The sequence below is a fragment of the Branchiostoma floridae genome, chromosome 5, assembly GCF_000003815.2.
Source record: "Branchiostoma floridae strain S238N-H82 chromosome 5, Bfl_VNyyK, whole genome shotgun sequence".
NCBI lineage: Eukaryota > Metazoa > Chordata > Leptocardii > Amphioxiformes > Branchiostomatidae > Branchiostoma > Branchiostoma floridae.
The window spans coordinates 14,496,925-14,524,327 of record NC_049983.1 but is presented as its reverse complement, the minus strand read 5'-3'; the positions used below and the strand labels follow the sequence as shown (position 1 = coordinate 14,524,327).

General features: G+C 42.0%; 3 protein-coding genes across 5 annotated transcripts; 2 read left to right on the top strand and 1 right to left on the bottom strand.

The window, feature by feature from the left end:
- Positions 1 to 23,240, top strand: LOC118415547 (cyclic nucleotide-binding domain-containing protein 2-like). Of its 2 annotated transcripts, XM_035820229.1 has the most exons (17): positions 1 to 664; positions 10,493 to 11,116; positions 11,566 to 11,645; positions 17,899 to 18,013; positions 18,366 to 18,443; positions 18,730 to 18,824; positions 19,018 to 19,091; positions 19,325 to 19,401; positions 19,544 to 19,627; positions 19,953 to 20,020; positions 20,229 to 20,306; positions 20,570 to 20,630; positions 20,883 to 20,964; positions 21,155 to 21,390; positions 21,608 to 21,694; positions 21,948 to 22,082; positions 22,303 to 23,240. In XM_035820229.1, exons 2-17 carry the CDS (start codon positions 10,586 to 10,588, stop codon positions 22,483 to 22,485), a joined length of 2,064 nt encoding a protein of 687 aa, XP_035676122.1. In that variant the 5' UTR covers positions 1 to 664; positions 10,493 to 10,585; the 3' UTR covers positions 22,486 to 23,240. The 2 variants fall into 2 exon arrangements, with proteins under 2 accessions (XP_035676122.1, XP_035676123.1); XM_035820230.1 differs by lacking the exon at positions 1 to 664 and having other exon boundaries at positions 10,206 to 11,116.
- Positions 2,494 to 8,061, top strand: LOC118415553. Of its 2 annotated transcripts, none has more exons than XM_035820237.1 (5): positions 2,494 to 3,358; positions 3,479 to 3,557; positions 4,271 to 4,334; positions 5,671 to 6,044; positions 6,721 to 8,061. In XM_035820237.1, exons 1-4 carry the CDS (start codon positions 3,315 to 3,317, stop codon positions 6,042 to 6,044), a joined length of 561 nt encoding a protein of 186 aa, XP_035676130.1. In that variant the 5' UTR covers positions 2,494 to 3,314; the 3' UTR covers positions 6,721 to 8,061. The 2 variants fall into 2 exon arrangements, with proteins under 2 accessions (XP_035676130.1, XP_035676131.1); XM_035820238.1 differs by having other exon boundaries at positions 2,502 to 3,358; positions 5,671 to 5,937.
- On the bottom strand, positions 22,499 to 27,403 carry LOC118415548 (THUMP domain-containing protein 3-like). The gene is made up of 9 exons (XM_035820231.1): positions 26,992 to 27,403; positions 26,676 to 26,759; positions 25,605 to 26,359; positions 25,312 to 25,381; positions 24,959 to 25,074; positions 24,742 to 24,829; positions 24,574 to 24,587; positions 24,304 to 24,427; positions 22,499 to 23,869 (listed from the first exon to the last, which is right to left on the bottom strand). The coding sequence occupies exons 1-9, from the start codon at positions 27,184 to 27,186 to the stop codon at positions 23,525 to 23,527; spliced, it is 1,791 nt and encodes a 596-aa protein (XP_035676124.1). The 5' UTR covers positions 27,187 to 27,403; the 3' UTR covers positions 22,499 to 23,524.

Genomic DNA, 27,403 nt, shown 5'->3' with positions numbered 1-27,403 from the left:
TAGGCTGAAAATCAATAATGAAACATTCAGAATCTACAGTCTAAGAGAGTTAATGATACGGGGATGGCTTGTGATGCTGATTATAATAATAACCATTTCTAATATTATTATTTCAAACTTTTCAGACCATAAGAACGATGGTCAGGAAGATGAAATGATATGTCGTTTACTTATTACTTCTCAACGGTTACAACTTTGTAACCGGTTATGAACCCTCGTGCTTTGATACAGGATCTTCTCCATAGTCTCACTACTACTGCCAGTTTAAAAGGATATGATTATTTTGTAAAAAAATACTAGTTTTCTTAAGAAGTAAAAGAGAAGTATAGAAAGAATGAAAGACGGACAGATTAACTCTATAGTATTGCAGCAACATTGTCACTACTCAGGACTTGTATTGTTCTACAATGTAACGTTATAACCGATGATCTTCGTGGCTTCTCTGAGTTTGATGTTAATTTGATTTAACTCAGAAGACGACATACTTCGTTCACCTGCCGTCACCAAACGTATATAGCACCTGGATCCATATTGTGCTGTTATGTTTGGATACGCTTGGGTGCGGTTACTACCGGAGAAACCCGTATGCCTGCATGTGTCACATTATTGTATCACGTGAAACATCTTAGGATGGTTCAAATGGCGGGCGCTGGGAATGCTGCAGGTAATGTAGTGTATGATTCTCTTTGAATGAGTACGCCGATTGTTAGATAGGTTAATTTTACGGATCCGCGTGTTCTCAGGGGATCGCCAGTGTAACGCATGGCATCTTATCGTGTGTGTTTTTACTAAAACTGTTGTCAACTCTATATCCCATGGGGCACAGTAATTTTCAATTCGGGCCCAATTCTAACAAAATTTACCAGTCACTACGGTACAAATATGATATTTGATTAACACAATAACACAATACTTAATATGTATCTGGAATAAGAGAAATATTTGCAATACTCGTGCCATTCATTTGGCACTTAGCTGGTGGTTTCATTCAGGTTCTTTCCTTTGTTGTGAAAATGTGTAGACAAGCTACACCAGAGAATTTTTGTGTGGGGCCCGTCTTCAGGAGAATCGATAAGAATGTCTGGCACATGAGAAAATGTTTGTACAAGATTTTATAATCAGGCCACAGAGAAAGAAGTTTAGAAATCAATCACGCTTTCTTTGTCGGCATGACAAAAAGCTCAATAGGTCGTTGAATTCTTGAGTGATCTGAAGACTTTTTGGCTATCTCTGTGATCGAAAATTTTGAAATAAATTATTAATGTGGAGAGTTAATCCAACTAAAGGGTATATTTCGGGTAAGACCAGTAAAAGAAGGAATGGCCGAACAATGAACACAAGTACTAGTATATGTCCTCTACTGTCTCTCTGCGAAAAAAACGTCAGGATTATTATGCGGGTAAAAGTGGGTTGTCTTATCTTGTCTATAATTACAACCGGTCACACGAAATCTACTTACATCCGCTTGGGATGTTTTTTGCTGTATGGCTATTATTGTTATTCCAAAAGGATTACATGGAAGTTACGAACAAAGGTATCCTCTTGCGACATGTTATTTCAATTCATTCCACATATTGGTGTCATTAGATTTTTCATTAGATTTTTCATTAGATCACCCCAAATAATGGTTGTCATTAGAATTTTCATAATCTCATAATCTTACAAGTACCATGTTTTGATGTTACACCAAAGATTTGCTGTCAATGACTTACAATCGTGCGCAGGTCCTCAGAACCTTTGAAGATAGTTTACAGAGTAATAACAAGCATTTGTGTGCGTCTACCCAAGGAGTTCTGCTTTGTTCTTCCACAAGCTCACGTTGCACTAGGTTTGTACCATTTACCTCTGCCATGTATTCTTTCTTCTGGGTTGTACAATGTTGTAGTTAGCTATATAGAGAGTTAATGTTTAGTAAATACTATGCTTGGGGTACGTAATTATTGTTGCAGTATTTTGTTTCAATTGATCCCTGACAGCGGTGTGATCATTTAGTTTCGTGAATTAGTTTTGACCTTCTTGAAGGCTGCAAGAAATAACGTTATATTCATGTTGACTTGAAGAAAAACGCTTTCTCCACTCCGACACTTGTGAACAGACTCAAAGTAACCCGACGCATTGACTTATCGTCTGGGTTACCATGGTGATGACCTGACGCCGTGGAAGGTCAGCCTACAGTTGCGCACTGAGAGAAACTGCGCACTGAGAGAAACTGCTCTCAGAGTGCCTTATCGATACACAAATCAAATGGCGATAATTGATGTTGCCCTCCACACTCAATAGAACAAGTGGGCTCTTCACACACTCGTCCGAAGCGCTTTATGTTGTCAATAGGCTTCATTAACTAGTCTGTCTGCTTACTTCCTTGATCTTTTGGACTGATTGGGAATGAGACGAACCCTTGAAGTTGACTGATCGAACGGTAAAATATAAAGTTTAGTTTGCACGTTTGTTCATGAGTCAGCCAGAATAGCAATAACCTCAATTGTCAGAGTGAAGCATTTAATGGTCTACTTACATGTCTAGCGTTACAACATGGTCGAAATTTGTAATCATTATCCTACTGTTGTCTTTACCTAACGTCTTTCTCGCTCATAAAAGAAGCGAGAAGAAAAATCTGATCACGATATAAGAATCATAAGAGGGAAATGCGCGACCACTTTTATCTTTTCGAGAAAGATATAATCTACAACACGCCTGAAGGGATTGGGTGATTTGGAGCTCTACCTGTCTGTTCGCTTGGGGACTGACGGAATGTCACACCCCTTCTACACACGCTCTTTGTTTTAGTCTTCTTTTATTGGTCTGCCTATTCATAGGTTGTCCCTTTGAGTAAACCCAACAATGGGTCAACGAAAACCTATCACAGGCATCTACTTATCACACAAAGCGTGCGGTGTTTGGTGTGCAGGGAAAGACCGTTCAGTTTAGTGGGGTTGTCTGAAAGTTTCCAATGTTATTGAAAAATGCGGGAATTTTGTCGAACAGTTTGTGATCTTTTTTATTGAATAAATCTGTCTTTCTTTACCAATTTGCTTGGAAGAGTAAGTCAGAAAATGGATATATCCTAACTCCCCTTCGCCAACATTGGATCGCCCCTAAGTATACACACGGTGACACGAGCTCGAGGGGAAACCTGATGAATCAGACGACTTTTTTGTTGTTGGTAACCGGGCCTGAGCCGGGTCCAGGCTGCGCCGCGCACGCCGCGTCCATTCACGCTCTGGTTGCTACCATCCAACTTCTCGGTTGCAAATCTTGTCAGTGGTCGCGCTCAACTTTGACCAAAGTCAACAGGCCGAGTTTTCTATCTCATCATGGCGAATCTAGCCGCCTTACCACCTCAACCTCGCAAGTCCAAGTAAGTAAACTCTTCTTACACTGCTCAACTCCCCATTATCGCCATTTCTACTTCCATTCGATTGTTCCTAGACTCGAAGTTATCTTAAGGCTGGTGTTTTCTTTTTGATGTTTTTTCTAGCATGACCTTCTGGTCCCGTCACAGTCCAGTCATGATGTCCTGGGGAGATACTGACCACTGGTCCAAGATGAAGCACAAGGTGGGCGTGAGTGCACCTGTACATGTAGTCCCACCTGTTCCATCCCTCACTCTGTTGTTAGGATTTCTTTTGTTACACTAATCAGTCGCTAAAGTCTATTGTTAAAACGTTACGTGCTGCTGGCGTGACTTTTTTCACGTCAAATTCCTTCAGTGCAGAATCTCTGGAGCAGTAATGGTGCTAAACGGTTGGTTTATCCAACAACAGGCAATACCAACGCTGTCCAGGCTCACTCTTTGTCATAGCTGTTTGCCCAACAAACGCTTTGAATTCAGTTGCCCTAATTTTCCTCCCGCTGGTTACAATGAAAATGTGTTCTCCCTGTAGCAAACTGGGTGCTCTATGTGGATTTGATACGTAGCACACTTATGGCTTGTGTTGCTCCTTGTTACTTGTGATCTTTCATGTGTTCTGGCAAACTGTGAAGGGCTAACGAGTGTTTCCGAGCCATTTAAGTTGAGCACACTTCAGTTGCGTTATAGAAACAACAGGGAAAACCACTTGTCTATTGCCAGCGCGGGAGTAAAATGTATGGCAAGCTCTATTGCTACAATGGGCTCCATGAATAGACTGTTGAAACACTGCAATGCGATTGTCATAACTTCAATCACAGCTACTTTCTGTCTTCGGGATGGACCCAATAGATACTGGCAGTACTACTGTATTTTCCGCCCATAATAATTCATGATGTTTTGGTTATGTTTTTATTACAGGCAACAACATTCACCGTGTCAATGCCAGGGCTGAACATTATAGACTATAAGGACCCCAGGAAAGGTAAGACGGCACCACACAGAATAAGATATGCTTTAAGACTCTACCTTGAGTGTTGGGCAAACACGTGAGGGGGTCAAGACGTGCTGTGGGGTTTGTCAAGAGAAGGGGTTGGAAAATGAATGTAGGATTACATGTCTAGGACAAAACACTGGCGGTAGACATAACTACCGCACAGCACGTCCCAAATCAGGAAATTACTCTTGGTAGTCTCGGGTACTTCACTTATTTGACTCTTATTTGTGGTTTCTTTGCTCTGGATAGTCGGTCTGTCTGTCGCTTGACAGTTGTGCAGACTAGATCATCTGTGAATTATACGTTTAGTCTTGTGGAGAATTCTGGAAAATCACAAAACAAAGAAAATGACACCGCAAACAAAGCACGACCAGACGAGGGACACGTCAATTTGTATGTAGTTGACGGATGTGTTGTTCGAACAACCAAACATGTGAAAACAGATTGGTGACATGCACAGTACAGGGTTACCAAGTCCGGAGTCGGTTGCCAACTCACGAAGCCACGTAGTTAATCCTACAAACACTCCAGCTATTCACGTTAGGATTGTGTGTTTACAGTTTAGTGTTTTGGCTTCAACGGACCTGGACGTCTTCTTACGATATGTGTTGGGAGTAGTAATGTTTTCTGCCAACAGACGGCGTTGTTGTGTAGAAACGTTATTGGTTCGGTACAGTCATGTCACTTGTGAGGCCTCATCATTCAATATACCCACCGTGTGTGGGACAGGCTATTGACTCAATACCCGTCATTACACACGGGTACTACCTTTGCCCTGATAAGACAAATTCCGAATGAAAGGTCTTATCTGACAATTTGTTTGTCCTCTGACCAAATAACGTCATTTAGTGTTTGCCAGCGGCGTGACACACAGGCGACATGCCGATGTCATAGCTGCATTACAGTATCCATGGATAACCTGCCTTTAAAACTTGAGACATTAATTACAACTTGCCGTGCTTAGGCAATCGTATAATGACTGGATTATCGTCTCTGATGTGATAAATCGACAGAAAACTGCATTAGTTTTGTTCCTTTCCGTTCCTGGTTAATCCGAAGGTAAACGTGGACCCAAAGTGACCACAAAAAGCTTGACGTAGCCTTTTCATTTTGTGGGTCTGCACAGAAATTCGTCGCCACACCAAGAGTCACCGAACTCTAAATCTCCAAGCATATGATGGGGGCTAAAGGGATTCAGACGGTCACTCCTTGGCCGGCTTCACTCCTCTGCCAGCTTTTGATGCTATCTTTTTCTACCTTTGGATCTGCTTGGAGATTAAATCTGAGCTACCGAAGTTCTAATCGCACTCTTACTTCCTTGCAGCCCTTACAATGGCAGAAAACCCACACCACCACGGCAACTTCCACTATCGCGAAGGCAAAGTCTCCAGACTACCTCCTCGGGACTTCAGCGGCCTGATCGTGCAGGAGCTCCACGGTAACATCCCCGGGGACTACTTCGCTCGCCAGCAGTCCCAGCAACGAGCCAAGTCCAGCCCGGCGTCACGATGGGCCCAACGCAACACCTACAACGACAGGGCGCGGGAAGGATTCAAGTACTGGCAACTGGACAGACCCAAGCCCACAAAGTGTAAGGTTGACTATTCCGAGATGTGGGGCAAGGATACACTCAAGAGGTTTCAATACAGAGGGAGTGGCAATTGTTACTCCTTCACGCTCATGGATAAGTATATCTAGGTACATGAAGCGAAGGACCATTCCATTTGAAAAAGGTTGACAAGGGGCGGCCAGGCTCATTCCCCCTCAACATAATGGAAAGGACATACTTTACGAGGACTTGAAAGGAAACAGTGTTTTAAGAACAAAAGGGGAGGCGAAATGTTTCCTGGCCGCCACTTTCTAGTTTTTAGATGGAATGGCCCTGGAGGGTACAGGTGTAGTCGTCCTTCTTTTCACTGGAATCAACGACAATAAAACAATGACTTCTAATCACAAAATCCATCAGACAATTGCATGTTGCATGTTGCATGTTTTTCATACGTAGAGCAAGGAAAAACACTGCCAATTACCAGAAAACTCTTGTGAGAATAATAGTAAATGCGCCTTTCTAGATTTCTGGCATGCCATGGTTTGTCTTCTTTCTTTCGATCTATGTGAAGTCTACAGATAGCTCTTCTACTGACATGGGAATCTTGTATGAGTTAGAGATCAGGGGAAACTGACGACATTTTTCCTAATAATCAAACTACATGTACGACTACATCAACACACCTTTACAATGTTCAGAACAGCATGCCAGCACCACAGAAATGATAAATTAGAAGGGTGTTCTAAAGTCCAAAGCTTCCATGATAAGAATGTCTTGAGAATGATCGATTTTTGGACTAATGATATTTGCCATCATCTTTTTCAGATGGACGGTACGGCATGGGGTCGAAGGGCACGGTGCTCGGGTTGGGCAATGGACCGAGGACATAGAGCAATCAATGTTATGGACCGTATATACAGTGGACCAATCAACGTATACCATGGGGACGATTCGGCGAGCTTGGCCTAGGGGTCATCTAAAATATGTTTTATCAAAACATACAGTCAGACATTTGTATACCATTAAATTACCAACTATGCAATAACGTTCAAAGTCCAGTTATTAACCCCCGTGCATGTATATATATCCCACTCAAGGTTTTCATTGATGCTCTGAACGAATTCTTTTCGATGTTGATTTGGCCAAGACGGTTCAAACGGATTGACGAACAAGAACCAAGGAATACTTAGTCTACTTTATGTTAATTGAAACACTCTGGTCGGAGAGACTTTGGGGTAGATTGCATTTGCTGCTATGACATGTTTGTTTCCTTTCCTTGTTTATGTTTTTGTGCTGTTATCTTTTGTTTTATCGCATCAATTGCTGCTATCTTCAATCATTTATTTTCTGTTTACTTTTTAAAAACAAAGTTCCCTTTCAATGGTAGTTGTTATGTTTAATCTTAATTCTAATGCATGTGAAACCAGGTGAAGAAAATCATTAACCTGTATGTACCTTATAGCATGGGCAGGTGTCTATGTGATCTGTTTTTAGTATTTGGTTTATGGGTTTGTATGTGATACTTAACCAAAAGTCACACTTGCAGTTGCCAAACTGAGATTATAATGTACATAGATGAATGCACGTTCTGTGCATGTTTTGTATGTATGTATGTATGTACTTCTGTATGTATGGTTTCATATTGTAAATCGAACAATCTTGAATGTAATGAAATGGATAGAGGAGAAATGACAGTGAAAACTATCAGCTGTACGCGGTGCATTGTATGGTATTTTTGTGGGTTGCCGATACACTATATTTGGTGCTAGGCTGGTCTGTTTATCGTAGTGTTGTATTTGATGTCAATGTCAGTGGTAAGGTTGAAACAAAATTTACCCGTCTTCCCAGTGATCAATATTTTTCTTACTCAATAATGATTTATACGTTCAATCAGTTGATCTAGATTCTGTACATGGGCCAAGGAAGTAAATATAACGTTACAAACAGTAATACTTGTATAAAATTCGTGTTCAATACGGTGACATGTCTATGATACGTGCGTGTACTTGCGATTGTGTGGTTTGTGTTTGACAACAGTGTTATGTAGGAAACAGTGTTATTTCATGTGTTATGCTGCTGTGATATCCCTGTTTTTACTTCGTATGGTAGATGTAACATCAGGAATTTTGTGAGAATAAAATGGTTGTGTGAAAAACTGCATTGAAATTTATCTGAGCTTGTCTTGATATGGACTACACATAATGCCCCTTTTGTTCCGTCTTTTTTTTTGCTGAAAAGGTCCTTAATCTATCCCTTCCCAAGCGTCTGTGACTTGCTACCCAAACCAGGTCGCCCAATCTCGTCCTCGAAAGATTGACCTCTATGAGAACTAAAACAACCGTTACCGAAACTCCGGCCTCCACTTAACACCCAGCTACATGAAATGGCCATTACTGCACAAAACAGTTTACGTAGCTACGAGGCAGGGCGCATTTCTTGCTGCCACTTCAAATGATGTGCAAGAGCTGTGGGTGTATTTATCAAATAGAGCGCAAAGATTGTTTGTGGGGGATGACAGGGGAAAGCCGGCATCGGATGATGACGCATAATCCCACGCCACGGTTTGACTGGTCAGCGAAGTGAACTACTTTCACTGCAGACGGAGCCTTACAGGGTTACCCGGTATGTTGTAATTTTAGTCGGTTTCGTCATGAAGATGCACAAAGACGCAGGAAGTACGACATTAGTATAGCTAGACCGTGCAGTAGTCTTTCCGTTTCTCTTAGTTGTTTTACTGTCACCGCGAGAAATGCGGGTAAAAGCCTAATCTACAACCAGATCCACGGTGCGTAAAGTATACTAGTAGTATCAAACTGCCCGTTTGACTCCCTTAGCCGGCTACACTCCTTGGCCAGCTTTGATACTATCTTATGGCGCCGTGGGATCTGCTTGGAGATTAGTAAAAACCTTCAAATCAGCCGCTTCCAAGGCAGATGCAGTTGCTAACCATACATAAGGTTTTTCTGAACCATTTTGTCGCGATTGACATTTTTTCCAAAGAAGAATTAGTGGCAAGTTCATGTGTTATTGGATTCCACTGATAAAAAGTGAATTGATAATAACGTTTATTTTTTGTTCATTAAAAAGTTGTTTTTTTGTGTGTTTAAAATAGCCCTCGTGTGGAAAAGGGGCAACAGCCTTCCCATCTGCTTGGCGACGACTTTTAAAAGCATCACCTTTAACCAAATACACTCTAAATTGAAACACGTCCATAACGTTGACTTCAAATGGCAATTAACAAAGACAAATGACGTGTTGTTCACGGATTATCGCTTCAGGCGCGCCTTGGTTAAACTTCACGTTTTACCTAATTGATCTGTTTCTCCCAAGGCCAGAGCAATATGTCACAACTTTGTTTGTTCTCCCCGTGCATTGGGCGGTTTGTGTTTGGTTAGATAGATACTGCCCCGCGCAACCGTAATCACGGGCAAAAATGGGACACTCGTGACGCTGAGGAACCATCAAGTGTGCCCGCAAGGTTGGCATTGATCCTGAACTACTCTGTTGTGTCCTGACGACGTGCACGGAACAAAGAACCTCTGTAACGTTTCTGGTAATAGCTACACGTTGTACCAAAGATACAAAATAGGCATGTTATGACGGTATTGATAAATGTGCATATTTTTCACACGTTTTTGCCATTTCCCTGATACGCTAAGCTAATAACTCTGAAAGAAAACATAACGTCATGTTGGCGAATAAACACAATTTTAATGGCAATAAAGCCAAAGAACTTTTCGACAGAGGGCTAAATTGGCACTTGATAACCAATGATTTGTGCTGTAGAAATCAGTGTTGAAACTTTAAACGTTCATTCCAGTAGCATCTGTAGGATCAGATAAAACTCCTGACATGGCACCTGCCACCTTATGCCCACCTGTTGGCACCTGCCACCCAATTCCCACCTGTAGGCACATGCCAGCCTATGCCCACCTGTAGGCACATGCCACCCTATGCCCACCTGTAGGCACCTGCCAGCCTATGCCCACATGTAGGCACCTGCCAGCCTATGCCCACCTGTTGGCACCTGCCACCCTATGCCCACCTGTAGGCACCTGCCACTCTATGCCCACCTGTAGGCACCTGCCAGCCTATGCCCACCTGTAGGCACCTGCCAGCCTATTCCCACCTGTTGGCACCTGCCAGCCTATGCCCACCTGTTGGCACCTGCCAGCCTATGCCCACCTGTAGGCACCTGCCAGCCTATTCCCACCTGTTGGCACCTGCCAGCAGCCAGTAGCCTGATTAAGGAGATATTAGCAGCATGTAAACGATAGCCGACACGCACTGTGCAAACATGTGTGCTAATTCACACAAGGGCGTACACATGCTTGATGGCTGCTGATGCCATTTTAATTAAACTTTCCCAGCGGCTCGAACGTGCGTCCGCCCATGTGTCAATACGCGAACATGGCGTCCGTTACCAACGGCAACCCGGAAGGTTGACACGAGTTCTCGGTCGGCAGCCCCAGTCGCCATTGTTGGGAGCGCACAACATTGTTGGTCATTGTTCCTGGGACCTTGTGGCACGGGAGAGCCGTGCCACTTGTAAGGTTATCGGCCGTATACGTTAACATCAGCCTTTCTGTGCCCACAGGTGCTTGACAATACCGGAGAGGGCGCTGTGCGCTGCGTGGGGTGACAGGTGAAACCGTCAGGTCACACCGCAGGTACGGTCAGTGATGCCTTCATGTCGGCCGGGATGAGCAGCGCAGGAGTCTACCTCGGTTTGGGTAAACAAGGAGGGCCTAAGATGTCTTCAACTGGCCCCAGGTTCAGTATTTCGTCCAAAGCGGAGGCTTTAGACACGGAGAGGCGGAAGGAGAGCGCTCTGGCAGCGTTAGAACTTATGGGGCAGTCTCGGCTGCGCCGCAGAAAGAAGCAGGCAGAGTTTGCGTCGGTGTCGGCAGCACAGCACGACAGCCGGGACTCTAAACACACCGAGCTGGACCGAAGGAGCTGGACCATGCTGCCTAAAATAGAGGAAAAACGGACTAAAGTGCACGTCGTTTCCAAGGAAGGATTAAGATCAACCCAAAACGACTATTTGCCAAAGCTACATCCAGTACAAACTCCGAAACTGCATCAAACTAGTCAGAAACAGACGTCGTCCGGACCGCCGCAAATCCTTAAACTTCACCAGTCAAAGCATTCTTCCAAAAGTAGCAAAAAGAGCAAAGGACTCCCTCGCATTTCCAAACCTCTTCCTTCATTACCTGAGGTAAGTTTTTAAAGTGTATATTTTTCGTCCCTCTTTTTTTGTCAATGTTCCATCTGCAATGTTTTATGTATGAGTCAGCGACATGGTGTAGACACAAACATTAGTTGTACTATAAACATTGCGCCTTTGTGCCCATGATGTTGGCGTTCACATTGAAGTTTTGTACGTCAGCGTTTGTGAGAATTTGAGCAGGATGTCGTTAGGGCTGGGCTGGTATGTTAGCTACAAACATACTGCCGTGCTCTGAATAGACTTACCAACTAATTACTTCCTGAATATTTGTAACAAATGTACCCTTTTAGTAGCTGTTCAAACCGTTTCTTGTCACAAACATTGAGTTGTAGAGAGATGAATTTATATCCTTGCTATCCTTCTCCTTCCATGTAATGATTCTTTGTAACATTGTCATGTTGCAGTTGTTTTTCTCATTCTTTATCCTTCTCATACAGAAAATACATCTCGAAAAATTCTGCAGAGTCGGAAGACTAATTATGTTGCTGCATCGCCTCCATCTGGATCACTTTCTAGTGTAAGTCTGGTCTTCAGATAGTATCTGTCTTTTCCGTATATCTACCTTCACTATTTATGCCTTGTAATGAGTTAACAGCATGCCTGGTAGTACTTTGGTCTCTGATACACATTCTTACAGTACAGTTTGGAACCTGTTCAGATTCAGTGCAGTCCAAAGTGTAAAATATATCGCGTGCTCGATCGGCCAAAAAATCAGTGCAGTTTCAGAAGAGTTAAAATTAGACTTATCTGACTGCCAATCTATCTGTGTAACGTTACGTACCAATCTACAGGTTCATTGTACAAATATGTAACAGGGTCATTTCTCAGATCCTGCCCGCTATCACCAGTCTGTGTTTGCTCTATACTCGAAAACGTCGGAGTTGTGTCTTTACTATCTGGAAGTCTAATGCGAGTTTGTTTGATAGGACAAGGTTTGGTGCCAAACGCTTTTAAGCCACTTGGAACCTGCCATGTACCAAGAGGTGGTTTATAGAGATTATTTTCGAGCAAAAACGACTCGGGTTGCCGGCCAGCGTCCGAGCATGGCTTACAGAGAACAAGCTCTTGAAATACCGCCCATAATGTTGATACTGTAATCATGGCAGTGGGTTTTGTGTTCGTGTAAACGTGCTTTGAACTAAGCTAATATGATTTCCTTTTCTTTCCTGCTAGAAGCCTTTGTTGTCAGTGAATAATAATGGCGTGATTATCGTAATATTGCCTAGGGGTTAACTTTCAGCAAAACAACGGACAATTTCTCACTCCAAAGTCCAAACGTTGTTAGCGTATTAACAACCCCGCACAGCCCATGAGCGTTTGAAACCATGCAAGGAAGGCAATACACATTAGCCTGACGAAAGTAGCATAGCCTAAAACATTGTCAAGATTTTTTAACGAAAAAATCGTAGCTACCTGAAAAGCCTAACGAACATCGTACAAAGCATACCCTTTTTTCTCTGTTTACATGAAATTTTAGTTTACATGGAACGTTATATTGAGTTTTCGTTCGGCATTACTACTGTACCATAATGTTAGAGTCCGTACATATTTACATTATTTCCATCCCAAGGGATATGACGTTGCTGGTGTTTCCTTGTTTGAACTAATCGTCTCAGGTGTACACATCCCCTGCCGAGAAAACGTCGCCCCACAATAGAACCAGCTGCTGATAGAGCGCCATTACTGTGACCGAGTAAACTCTAACCGAGGGGGCTCCGCATACTTCCCGTCCCGACACCGACACTCTACCTGGCAACGTTTGACCCGTGCCGGTCCCGGTCCTGACTCTGTCAAGATCCAAGCTTTGTTGGAACAAAAACCCTTTGTACTTAGGTCATCTCACATCTGAACTCACGTTCACACTGTGCAAATAAAAAAAAAGACTTAATAGCTTTTGTGAAATCACGTGAAATTTCAAGGTTCGTTAAAACTGTTAGCATGCCACAATCAAGATTCAAAGTCGGGTCAAATTCAAAACATTTTGTCGGAAGGTGTGTGAAGTACGGTTTGTTTACAAACATTTTGAGGTATGTGTTCCACCACATGAGTTTAATGTGTAACACTGATTACTGTACACGAAAACTATGCATGGTTGTGTTCAAGTCAACGTTTGCAAAAACGTGCGAGGAGGTGGGATTAAGAACAAAGGACGGACCAATCATTTTCTCGTCTCTCATCATGAACCGTTACCTCTGGTGAAGCTATTTTTGGAGGGAATTTACGGTGCTGTCAAGTGCAGGGTTAGCGTACCGTCACTCAAGCTCACAGAGCCAACATAACAGGAACGGTCACAAGGCAACCCGGTCACCATGGTGATCTTCTACTGGAAACTATTCTTATCAAATCACATGCCAAGTCGAGAAGAGTTAAAATGCGAAATGTTACATGTTATGTCTACGTGCCAGGGTAAAGCTCAATTTGCCGTTCTAGATGTAAAGGCATGCCTATGAACTTCATCAACGTTATATAAGCTGGCAATTTTCTCAGCTACATGTATGTGACTGACGATGGCGTCAATATATGGTTGTGCAGCTTTTTTGGGGGGGCAATCGTTCGTATCTACGCACCAAAATCAATTTTTAACGTAGCGAATGTTTTGACATAAACGTATGCTCGTCTCCAAAAACTTATTTTCGAAACATTGTCACCAATACGAGTTCTTGATTCGGTCTATTTAAAAAGAATGCGGGATGATTTTTCAAAGTCCAGTTTATTCCTTTATTTGGCCTGAATGGTAGCCTAAAGCCTTCAAGCCTCATTACAACTTCTGTATGGAGTACCCGCACATAAGGCACGGTTTATCTGTCACCTGTCTTCATGAGCCGAAAATCAAATAATGAAGAACACCTCGTTAGAACACTGAAAATACAAAACCAGCCCACTTGAAGTTATATTGTGCAAGAAATTAGCCACTAAAGATGTGGCTATACCAGGGAGCTCGCGTGGCACGCGCGGGGAACATTTGCGCTGTATTTATCCCAAAATAGGCCAGAGGTTTGAAAAGGTCTGCTATCATCTTGTCCTAACAGACGAAAACTCTGTTTATCTAGACCCCCGTGTCAACAAGCAGCAACGCCCGGCGACAGGCCCACAATGCCTGCCCAACAACCAGTACCTAGATAACGTTTCCTTCTTAAACAAACCCTTCTGCTTAAGCAAACATATCGTGAAAACAGTGCGTCTTTAACAAGGAGAGTTTGTCAGCACTCCAAATGGCTGACTCAACCACAGAATAGCCAGATATCCGGATTGAAGAATGACTTACGTAATGAAAGACGTGACGGAATCTTAATAGTCGTGCTGTATTCTTCAGTAGAAAAACTTCAAATGCTGCTGATTGCTTGGTGCAAATAAGATAGGCATGGATGGATTTATGGCCTGTAAATAAAGCCATTAGGATGTGAACAGGTGCGTGTGTGAACGGCTACTAAATTAAATCGTCTCTCACAGACAAGGCAGAGATTATTGGTGCTGATTTACGATGGATTGAAAGTGTCAAGGACGATCTTGCTTGGACGTTCTCTTACATGTACACCATCCATTATTTCTAACTCACTGTTTAGGCCATACGTGTCTGCAGCCACACTTGGCGCTGCTACCCAACCACGAACTGAACAAACCATGGCGCAAACTCCATTGCCTCCCGACACAGGAGGATACTGTTCGCGAATAGGAGAAGGGCTAGCTACCTATCCCTGTAGAAATATACTCTGCTACTGAAACAGCCAGAAAACTTGCTGTACCATGTGTCACTATGCACTACCGGTAGGGTAGTTGTGAGTAATTTAGAAGACCTTTGAGACCAACCACTGCAGTGTCTGGTATCCAGCCCAGGCGTATTATACGCTCAAGTACAAGTATCTGCGGAGAGGACAGAAAAGACGCACACACACACACACACACACACACACACACACATAGACCTGATTATTTATCACATTTATTTAGCACTGAAAAGTATATAAAATAAATGTCGTGATAACTGAAAAAGATGTGATAAAGGATTTAGGTTTTTATATCACATTAATTCACCAAATAAGTGTTACTACAATCTTCTTCTGGAGAATAAATGTGATAGCAACCCCTTTATCGCATTTATTCTCCATAGAGAGAACCAGGATTCTTCTTCTGGAGAATAAATGTGATAGAAACCCCTTTATCACATTTATTCTCCATAGAGAGATCCTGAATTCTTCTTCTGGAGAATAAATGTGATAGCAACCCCTTTATCACATTTATTCTCCAAAGAGAGAACCAAAATTCTCCTTCTGGAGAATAAATGTGATAGCAACCCCTTTATCACATTTATTCTCCATAGAGAGAACCAGAATTCTTCTTCTGGAGAATAAATGTGATAGCAACCCCTTTATCACATTTATTCTCCATAGAGAGAACCAGAATTCTTCTTCTGGAGAATAAATGTGATAGCAACCCCTTTATCACATTTATTCTCCATAGAGAGAACCATAATCCTTCTTCTGGAGAATAAATGTGATAGCAACCCCTTTATCACATTTATTCTCCATAGAGAGATCCTGAATCCTTCTTCTGGAGAATAAATGTGATAGCAACCCTCTTATCACATTAATTCTCCAAAGACAGAACCAGGATCCTTCTTCTGGAGAATAAATGTGATAAAGGCCTCTTCGTATCAGTTTGCGGTTAACGTCACTAGCTCGCAGCATGCAATCGTTTTCGGTTTTCGTCGTTGTGCGACGTCTCGATTCGTGATTTGCGCAAATTCCGTTCCGACTTAGAGTCCATTTAAAAAATCAAAGATAAAGACGGTTAGATCTCACCATTAACATCATTAACAACGTATGAGCTATGTATCACTTTAAGTCAGGCGTATTGCCTTCGTTAACTAGTGGCATAGTTATGAATGTCACTGCAAATCGTACTGTTGAGTAGCGCGTGTGAACTAATACAAGTATACCAATAGAAAGTGCATACCGTACTCGCCGAGTCAGGATGTTGCGGAAAGCACGTACGGAGACCAAGGTACGGACACAATGACATGTGTAGTCTTTGCCAGTTAGTGGCAAACCCTTATCACATTAATTCTTCAAAGAGAGAACCAGGGTTCTTTCTGGAGAATTAATGTGCTAGTCCTGTGTTTCAGGTACAGTACTGCGCAAACCATAACTACATCTCGTCAGGTCTTAAACATCTCTGGAATAACAGTCCCGTGTTTCTGTTGAATTTTTGAACACATCATGGATACAGCTCGTCTTGTTGTACACGTTTCTGGAACAACGACTTGCATATCTTGTCAACTTCTGCGTACCAACATGTATCGGTATTTTTCTCAGATTTTACCACAAAAAATGATAGGAAAATGCCTATTTACTTCAATTATTTGAAACGCTCTGGAAGACGACTGGTGACAAAGTGCCGTCTGTGAAACGGTGAAACTTCTGAATTCACCTTCCCACGTTTCACGTTCGCTTCCTCTCGCTGTGCATCGTCAGCAAATAAAATTTCCTTTCAGTTAGAATCTGAAGTTAACTGTGTTCCGACTCTATCTGGTATGTAAATTACCAAAATCTCCGTGGCCTACCCATCTGGATCCAATTCCATGGATCTGTGGGCCTGATGAGTTCGATGTCTGGATTCCGGGGTCGGTTCAGCTCGGCTAGGTTCGGACATGTTGTAAGAAGTGATTGCTTTCGTCTTTCGGAAGGGACGTAAGACGGGGTCCCAACCTAAAACAACTACCTTGTCCCTACCTGGCCTGACGAACTCTAAGAGTTCTCTATGACAAAGTCAGATGGCTTTTCATGCCGATTTATGTTTTTGTTCCATCCCGCGGAGTTGGGGGAGTACCCTGTGACGTCTTTTCCGGTCTCATGTTCGCAAAATAGGGGCGCTTCGTCTGGACAAACCTCAGCTCTGGAGAAAACTTATACAGTTTCCCCCAAATCAAGGACGTTATATAACCAACAGAAGTGTATGTACGTAACATTCATAAAGATTCTCCCCAAATCAAGGACAATATATTACACCCAAATGTAACGTGTGTGGTGTTTAATTCCGGAAACGATTGCATGCTGCGAGCTAGTGACGTTAACCCCATACTGATACGAACAGGCCTAATATCACATTTATTCTCCAGAAGGAGAGATTCTGGTTCTCTCTTTGGAGAATAAATGTGATAAAGGGGTTGCTATCACATTTATTCTCCAGAAGGAGAATTCTGGTTCTCTCTTTGGAGAATAAATGTGATAAAGGGGTTGCTATCACATTTATTCTCCAGAAGAAGAATTCTGGTTCTCTCTTTGGAGAATAAATGTGATAAAGGGGTTGCTATCACATTTACGTTCTCCAGAAGAAGAATCCTGGTTCTCTCTATGGAGAATAAATGTGATAAAGGGGTTGCTATCACATTTATTCTCCAGAAGAAGAATTCTGGTTCTCTCTATGGAGAATAAATGTGATAAAGGGGTTGCTATCACATTTATTCTCCAGAAGAAGAATTCTGGTTCTCTCTATGGAGAATAAATGTGATAAAGGGGTTGCTATCACATTTATTCTCCAGAAGAAGAGTCTTTGTTCTCTCTATGGAGAATAAATGTGATAAAGGGGTTGCTATCACATTTATTCTCCAGAAGAAGAATAATACACACAGATGAAGAATCTCTTTACAAGCTTGGAGCAGTATTGATGATAGATAACTTTACTTTTACTATCAAATCAAAAATGCCCAGTTTTAGTCTCAAATTATCATGACCAAAATAATCGGGAACATTATTTCCTGATTTCCGCTCCAGAGCTGACGAACAGGGTGTTATACGGAGGCCTGCGGGAAATGCCGCCAGTCTGAAGAAGGACGAGAGGAAAAACGAACCGATGTTTGACGTCACTGCGTTCAAGGCCAACAAACAGGTGAGCGATGACGTCAATCATCAAAGGGCTACTCTTTGTTAAATCGCAATAAAAAGATTTTACCAAACTTGTGATACATCCCGCATTTACTCTAATTTTTCAGCAGGGTAACAGACTTAGACTGGAAATCCTCTCTTGGATGATTTATTCAGTTGTGGTTAGTGAAACAGGTGACAAATATGTGCTCATCGCTCGGGTCTTGAGGTGAAGAGGTGGAAGTCCAGTGTGGTGTTACAGAAAAGGGCTGAGGCTAGACTAATACATGGAATAGTGGAGGGGTGTCTTATAACTGATGATATTACTGATATCACAACACGGCTATTACCTGATTGTTGATATATGATTGTTCCAGGACGTCCGTGTCTCGCACAAGACTAAAGAGATCCTGTCTATCGATCCCAGCAACAGGACCACGGAGGAAACCAAACATGTAAGGCATATTTCACAGCTATGGCTCACTGAAATTACAATATTGGTTGTAAACTTGTAATGCTTTGATATTGGAATATATGATAAAATATCACCAAGATACCAGTTAATCAAGAAACTGGATGGATTTTGGAAACAGTAAAACATATGGAACGTTACGAATTTGCATGTCATGTCTTAGCCATTTCCAAAATCTAGACAGTTGCGTGAGTTGACTGTCAATTTATGTGCCTTCAAACTATAAAACATGTATCATAGCACAATAACATGTTGTTTATCACGTCTAGGCCAGTATTGCGGTCAACTCCATCATTAGAAAGACCATTGCTGAGTATCCGCTGGAGGCGCAGAGGAAACTGACGGAGACTGGCTTCTATCAGTGGTACGCGCAACTACTAGTATTCTTTACTTACCAACCACGAGGCGTCAAAGTAAGATGTTTGTAAAATGAAAGACGACGTAATTCTACAAGAGAACGTCTGTCACTAATAGTGGATCATATGATTGTGTGAGCGACAAGACTTATTTCATATCATTGATCTTCAAATTGTCTTTTTCTTTTCGTGCTGGACCAGTTTTGGGCGTGGCAGGGTCATCGTGCTAGAGAACCACAGACCGGAGGCGGTGTACTTTATACTCTCAGGGCAAGGTACAAGGTTTATAATATGTACATCTATACCTGTCAAGTATCTGTTCAACATAAACTCTTTCACAAAGTATGTAAACTGTTGCCATCAATGTTACAGTAAACTATGACAATCACTACCAAACATTATGGACTGCGTTAGCTGTGCAGTTTGTGGTATCAGGAGTATTCCGTGATGACAAAGCATTTGACCGTGATGAAAACAAGTTCATAACGTTTTGCTGTATTTTCCTCAGCGATGGAGTGTGAGTGGGATGACGCAGCAGGGAGATATCGGACGACAGGGTTCCTACACATGGGGGACTGTTTTGGGGTGAGCGACTCATCTTCACAAAACTCTAGCCTACATTGTGATTTTGATGTTTCTCTGTCTGTTATTCTATTATTACCTCCATGAAGAATGGAGGTATTTTTGAATGGCATCGACGTGGCTTGATCTATTCCATTACCAACAGGACAAGGCCATACTGGACGGCACGACTCACACCAGCACAATAATAGCTAAGAAGACGATAGAACTTCTCCACATACAACGACGGGTGAGTCAACTGTGAATTTTAGAATGCAGCACAATAATAGCTAAGAAGACGATAGAACTTCTCCACATACAACGACGGGTGAGTCAACTGTGAATTTTAGAATGCAGCAACCTATACACGACAATGATAGGTTATATATCATTTTCACATTTAGCCGTTTGAAACAGTGAAAGGAGATTGGTTTAGTCACTTGGTACAAAGACTGAAAAATAACTATTTTTAACGTTTGTTACTTGGCTATATCTTTGAAACTGTGTGAAAAGATTAGATTTCCGAAATACCCGCATCTCGATGGAATTGCGAAATAAAGTCAATCTCTTCACAGGATTTCGAAAGGATCGCGAGGACTAAAGGTCTCACCCAACAGGAGCAGGCTCAAGTTGCATTTTTAGGGTAAGTCTACGAAAGTCTTTTGATGAATTCCGTTTCCGTGGTGTCGACCGAAAAGCGACATATTCAACTTGACAAAGACTTGGATACTTTGCTGTGCATATTCCTAGAATTTCCTACCAAGTAGTCACAGTAGATGGAAGGATGCCTACTACTAGTCACAGCACACTCACAAATAATCCATTTTCTCCATTTCTCCATTCCTTGACAGGAGCCTGCGGTTTATGAGAGGATGGCCTCTGCAGATGTTGCACAAAGTTCCAAAGAAAATGACATTCAGCTATATCAGGTACTGGGTGGCATTTTACAGAATCATTGTATCTCATATTGACGCTTGTGAAAAATGACTTTACAATGCACTTCTTGTTGCCATATATTTTGTTTTATCCGTAAAAAATTCCTCGATCTGCACTGTTTTGCTATCGCAATTATCACAAGAATCCCCGTAATACGCTGTGTTTTCATGACAAAATCTAAGGTTTTGACCTTCAAAACTAAGCCTAACGTTGTGTCCGTGCCAATAACTCCCTAACCAATGCATTTGTTTCTCAGACGAGGGACGGTCTTAGTGAAGGACAGCACTGACTCCGACTGGATCTACGTCATCAAGTCGGTAAGATGCTAGTATTCCTTTCATCAAGCACACGGATAAAGAAATTCTTCTATTTGATGTAAATCAAGTTACGCTTCATGCAAATCTGAACACAAACAGTTCTATTGCGTGTGATTTCCACCCCTGAACACACAATTCGTGCGTTCACAATTTTATGAGTTCACATTTTTGCGTTCACATTTTTGACGAGTTCGAACTTCATGGTCCCATGCTATTGACATTCCATTGACATCGTTCTGTCATTTTATACAGGGAAGCTGTTCTGTGTTAAAGAAGTTGCAGATGGTGGAACCAAAGGAAAGCACGCCACCAAAAGACGAAATGCCGAAAATAGGTACATTGGGGTTGCCTGCCACAAATTTTCACTCAAAGTACAATCAGCTCCTGTAATGCAATCTACTAATAAAACTTAACATATGCAAACGACGGTAAAAGTGACTATCAGTAAATTGTGCCTTTTTAAAGACATTTCTATGTACAAGACTTCATATCCTACAGTCCATGTCTTTTCTCATAACACCTAGACATGACAATCAAGTTGCTGAAGGACCTGGGACAGAAGAACAAGAAGAGAGACCACCACCACTTCCTGAGGGAGAGGTTTATAGACTTCAAGCGGAGGAAGGCGGAGATGAGGAAGGGCAGTTGGCGGGTCCGGCAGTTGGAGAGACCGGAAATCAACATCGACACTAAGGAAGAGACGCCGGAGTCTAAGGACAGCGTTCTCAAGTCACTGGAAAGTATCATCCTACAAGAACAGGTACAAAGTTGCCGTGTAGCTGACTTTTGGTCTCAAAAATTTTTGCGATCAAGTTTCTTGATGCTAAATGCGCTTTCGTAGCAGCCTAATGACTTATTGTTCGTTGGGATGACAACACACTTATACAAATTACGATTCTAGAATCTGTAACAAACTGTTGTATATGCTTAATGTAATGTCAATGATTGTCATTTGTTTCGTTTATTGTTGATTACAGATTCAGGATGACCAGAGCATGACTTCACAGATCCAAGACAAGCCGGTCTTTGTCAAGATCAAGTCCTTAAATAGAAGAGGAGTCTTCGTGAGTGCAGATAACTTTCATCCCACCGTTTTTGACAATTAAGGTTCACATAAATGTTAAACTTACAGGACGTCTTATTACAAGCTTAACTCTACAGATAGTCATAATACAAGCTGATTCCGCTATCGACCACCGTCAAAAGGAATACGTATACATGGTGTAGTTTTGCGTTGCACGTTTGTTCTGTGTAATGGATATACTTTGATTAAGAATAAGAGTAGAATCTACATGTCATCTGAACGTTGTTCTTCAGGGTCTAGTTGACATGGTGTTTGACAACCAGCCCAGCCTGATCTTGGTAAGTGACGGTGCGGAGGTCCTCACGCTGTCCAAAAAGTTCTTCTTAGACAACGCTCCCGTACAGGTCATCAACAAGATGAAGGAAGACGTGAGTAACGCCTCTTGTCGGTTCAGCAACATGTTTGTAACACTTTGTGACATTTCTTTCGAGTTTTTTCTCGTCGTCTTTACATAACGATGTTTGGTGACAAGAAAGTAGAATATTTGAACACATCCTTATACAGAAACATTTCTGTCATGGCTATTTCCTTATTTTTCTTCTGGCTTGCAAGCTAGGCAAGAAAACTCAAGGTTGTTTTTGTGTCCAGGAGAACCCGTACCCTAGCGAGCAGGAGATGCAGCGCAGCCTGCAGAAGCACGTGAACTGGCGGGACTACCGGCTGAAGTCTCTCCACACAACCATGCGGGAACTACAGGCCAGGCCGCCCAAAACTATCCTGCCTCATCTACACGACGGCAGGAAATGGAACTCAATTGTAGAAAACCACTAGGGGAGAAATAATAGCCCAGTATATTTATTCTATTGCACCAAATATTACATACATGTAAACCACAATGAGTCTTGGTCGTCAAGTGCTTGTAAATGTACATAAATCAAGCGATTCTGAAAGTGGAATATTTTTGAGAAATACTCATAAACACTTGCAACACAATGCATTTGTAAGATATCTTATTGTTATTGAATGCTGCATATATCTCTATCACCCGTGGAAACTTTATTACCTTTCTTAAGGTTTGTTTAATATCTTGTAAATCTTAAGGTCCTACTTACTTTTCTATGTAATTCGATTTGTCTGACACACCAGTGAACTGGGAAGGTATGGATGATGGCTTGCTGCAAAAAAATGAAGTGTTATACTGTATAGCAAACATGCAGAGGACGTTCACAATGCACTGTTGCTGACAAGTCAAAACTGATGCTGCTCTGAATCTCACAAGACTAACAATCTTGTCTAAAACCATTGTTCAGTCACACTCTTAAAAACTTGGCAAACAAACACTTTTGTCTGTTAGATGTTGTATCATACACATTATATACTTATATTATAAACCTGTGCAATGTGTACCTTATACATGTGTATGTGCTGATGCTGCTATTTGTGGAAGACTGTACACACTTTCCTTTTAATTTTTGTATTAAAGACACAAAACCACTCTTGGCTGCATGTGCATTGTTCTTCAAACTGGAAATAATGATCGGATTCTGCCAAACAGAATTAAAGATTAATGCTACTAGTTAGCTTTTAAGCAAAGAATTTTCAAGAGTTCCTGGTTCTAATGCTTCTCTTCACCAAGTATTGTGCACCCTACATAAACACTGTTTTCAGAGTGTTCTTGTGTATCAAGAATAAATACAAGCAATATTGGCACATTGATCCATAACAATTTCATATTGTAACATCTGCTTGTGGACATACTACAATACAAAAATGTATGAGCGAAATTGCGTATAGAAAAGCAAGCATGTCTTCTCTATTAGAGGAGTATATCCATGCTGGTTGAGAACAAAAGCCAATTGAAATCATCCCTTTATGTGGAGGTGTCACTGCTAACTGGAGTCTCCTCTGTCTGTTTTCCCAAATTCTCTTCCATCCCCTCCTCTCCCGTGTTCACCCCTGGCTGTTCTGTGATTGGCTCCTCCAGCTGTTCTGTGATTGGCTCCCCCAGCTGCTCTGTGATTGGCTCTCCCACCCTCTCACTCCGGGGTATCCCCATCTTCTTCTGTTTCCTCTTACTGGAGAGAAGCTTGTGCTCAAGGAACTTTGGGAAGGGATTGTTGGTCCGCTTGAGCTGGTAGATAGCCGCATCCAGGCCTCCCATCTTGATGAACAGCACCAGCTTCTTGGACCACAGGGAGTCGTATTCAGTTAAGACCTGCCAGAGGAAAATTCAATACAAAATTAGGCTGTCTCTAGTTTTAAATTTCAAGAAGTCCCACTGACTATGAGGGGAAGGAAGAGGCACCTATTGCAGGCCTTTTTTCAAAGCTTATAAGCTACTACTAGTAGCTGAGATTAGTGGCTAAAGCTTTGCTGAGGAAAAGGCAAATTTAACTAGAAGTAAATTGGAAATTGGAAGCCAATGTTTTTGATCTTTTATTGTTAAATCTGTCATTTTCAACTGAAAAAAATTGTTTTCATGTCATATTTTTGGGATGGATAGCCTGAAAATCTTTGCCAATTTCCATCCCAGGATGTAGCGAACTTTGAGACAGTCCTTATTGAGATGTAATGTTCTAAAAGAAAAGATATGGAAGAATGCATTAAGCATTCAGTAATCAAAGTTCTAATTCTCATTTCTTGCCCCACCTTGTTCAGACACTTCTTGTCCTCTGTGAGTAAGACAGCCCTGCCTGTAGCGTAGCGGCAGACTCGGGCCATGTCACGTACTGTCCGCCGGTACAACTCCCAGTTCCCCTGCTTAGACCCATGTCTGTGGGGAAAAATACACAGTTATGTCAGTGTTTGAACCAGCAAGTGTTTTTTCTCAGTAATGACTGGAAACTCGATGAATAACAAGGACAAGTCTTCTCAATGTTCGTTTCTTAGTAGTAAAATAACAAGGATAAAAATGCTCACCGTTTTCCAAATGGCTGCCAGGAACAGTCAAGAAGAAAAAAACAACAACATTAGTTTTTGTATAGGGGAGTGCATCATGAAACCTAACAAATCAATAGATGAATTAAAGAATAAGGATAGCATTTTTACATTTGAAAGAGATATAATGTACAAAAACCCAGCACTGACCATGTCGGTTATGAAGACATCCACAGTCTCATCTCTGAGTGGAAGGTTCCCCACATCCCACCTCAGGGTGTCCACAGGCAGAACTCCTCTGTAGAATACAAGTACAATGTCCAAAAGGTACAGAAAACAATTCTGCTTTTCTATGAAATTCTGTGGAATGTGACAGAGTTATACAAAGGTTGAACAAATGAGTTTTATTAAGGTTGTCATGACTTACTGTCCGCTCCTCCTCCTCTGGTTGTTGATAGTGGCAATGTTAGCCCTGGTGCGGGGACAGGCACACTCATGGTTGTCTCCTGACAGGTGCAGGCACTGCCGGAAATCAAGACCACCCTACGGACATACTGGTTAGTAACCATCAGCACTAAATCCATGCAGAGTGTTAACATACAGTAAGATAATCTGAAAATATATATGCAGAAATATCATAATCTTTACGGTGGGGTATCAAGAGGCTCTTTAATACATTGTGTAGATATATCAAGTCCAAGTATTGCACAGTAAGATCACAGGTACATTGTGTATATGTAATAGAATATAAGCATTTGTGCTGATTTCCAGTTTTATTACCTCTATAGAGATGGCTCCACTTCCACACATTGGGTCACAAATGACTTCTCCAGCCTGTACATTAGCTATTCTGCAAGGGGAGCAGAATGGCACATGTCAGATGTCACGTAAACAAAAGTTCAACACAAAACAAGAGAACAATAGAAACTTTCCAGTCAATACATCTTCATTTATCTACTCATCTGGATAAATACAAATTCATATTCATGACTATCTAATGTTTCCCTCCTTTACTTTATAGTCATAGCTACCTAGCAGCATGCTATTCTTTGATAAAGGCAAGACACACTGACCTCAGCATACTATTGACTATAGTAGACCTTAGAGTTGTTGGTCCAAAGTGTTGAATGTTCCTCCTGTGTAGACTCCCCTTAGTCAGTGCTATCATCACTGTGACCTGGTCCCCATAGATGTTCAACACAACCTCGATGTCAAACTTTGTCAAGTCCACAGGCCAGCCCAGGTCATCGTTGATCCCACCGCCGAAGTGCCTGGCCGCATCCATGGAGGTGAAGCTGTGCTTGGCTCCGCCCCTGTTGCAGGTTACTCGAAACTTGGGCTTCAGTGGGCCATGATTTTCAACTGCTGCAGGTACAGTGTCTGTGCCATCTTGGTCATCAGTTGATAGATTTGTACAAGGAGAAGAGGCTTTGTCCTTGACATTTGTAGCTACATTCTGAACACCACTGCTAGTCTGTGTATCTGCCTGGAGTGGGAAGATTTCCATTTTCGACATTCCTTTTTCCTGAGTCGCTACCTTGGCTGTACCAGAGTCCTGTGCATCCTCTGAAAGTACTGATTCTGTTCTCTCTGCAGCTTCATCCTGAGTCTTGTCCGAGTCTGGTCCATCCATCTCTTCTCTTGAGATGATGTTCTCATACCTCTCCAGCATCTTGGACGTATCTTTGGCTGAGTCCTGGATTTTCTGTTTCTTCTTGGGAGGACCTGGCTCATGAGGGAAGGCACCTGTGAAGGTTTTCCAAGCGCACACAGCAGGACCCCAGTCAAAGGTTTTTGCAAGCTGGTAGAAGTGCTTAAGTACTGCATCCTGTGTAAAGGAACATGGGCAAAGATATTTACTGGTTCCTGTTCCTTTGGTATCACAAAATTTACACAGGAACTGAAGTCATGACATTTAAATCATAACAATCATACAATAGACAAGGCTCATACATAACCTAATGCATCATTTCAGACATTGTATTTCACAAGCATGATTTACACTTTCAAATTTTGTAATATATAATATTTTGTAATATCTACTAGTCTGGGCCTTCGCCTTTGACTGGTGAACTCAGTAGCTTATTCCACAAATATCTAACTTCTGGTAAATCCAGTGTTTTCTAGACATGATTTTTCATTACCTTGTCACTGTCTGTTGCCAGACCCTCCTTCTCAAAGTCAGCTACAACCACGTGGAGATTTTCCAAGGTGCGAAGACTTTGGATCTGTGGTGAGTAAACATATGGATCAAGGGAAAAGTCCAAACAAACTTCAGCTGATACGATAATGCGGTTGCGTTCCGGTAACACTTCTTGCACTGGTACATGATGCTACGATCTCCAAAGGCAGCAATTTGAGTAGTGGCTCATGACGTTAACTGCGATAAGAAATTACTGGTGGTTGAAGAAAACCCCAAAAGCACGTGGTCAGAAGTAGAGTTGGGGAGGGGGCACATACCTTGTGAGCGAAGTCTTTGTATGGCGTATCGAACCTGATGCGACCTCGTCGCTTCACCACTTTTGTGCCTAGTTTTTCCTCCACCTCCTCCTTCGCTATCTGCTCCAGACCAGACGTGACTGTGGCGTCGATACGGATCAAATCTTCGTTTTGAACCACGCAGCAGCCGATACCTTCGACGTCCAGGGAAGCCATCTTGAAATTTGACTGTGCCACTTTTCTTTTCCCCTGAAAGTTGCCAACAATCTTTACACTCTACGCAACACATTTAATAGTCAACACAATTAGATATCCTCAAATCAACGAATAGCTTGGGCAACTTTATCGAAATTTGCAGATTTTACCCAAATATTTATGTTTGTGAGGTTGAAGTTGAACCCCTTCGATTTCTAATGAGCTATTCCAAACATCT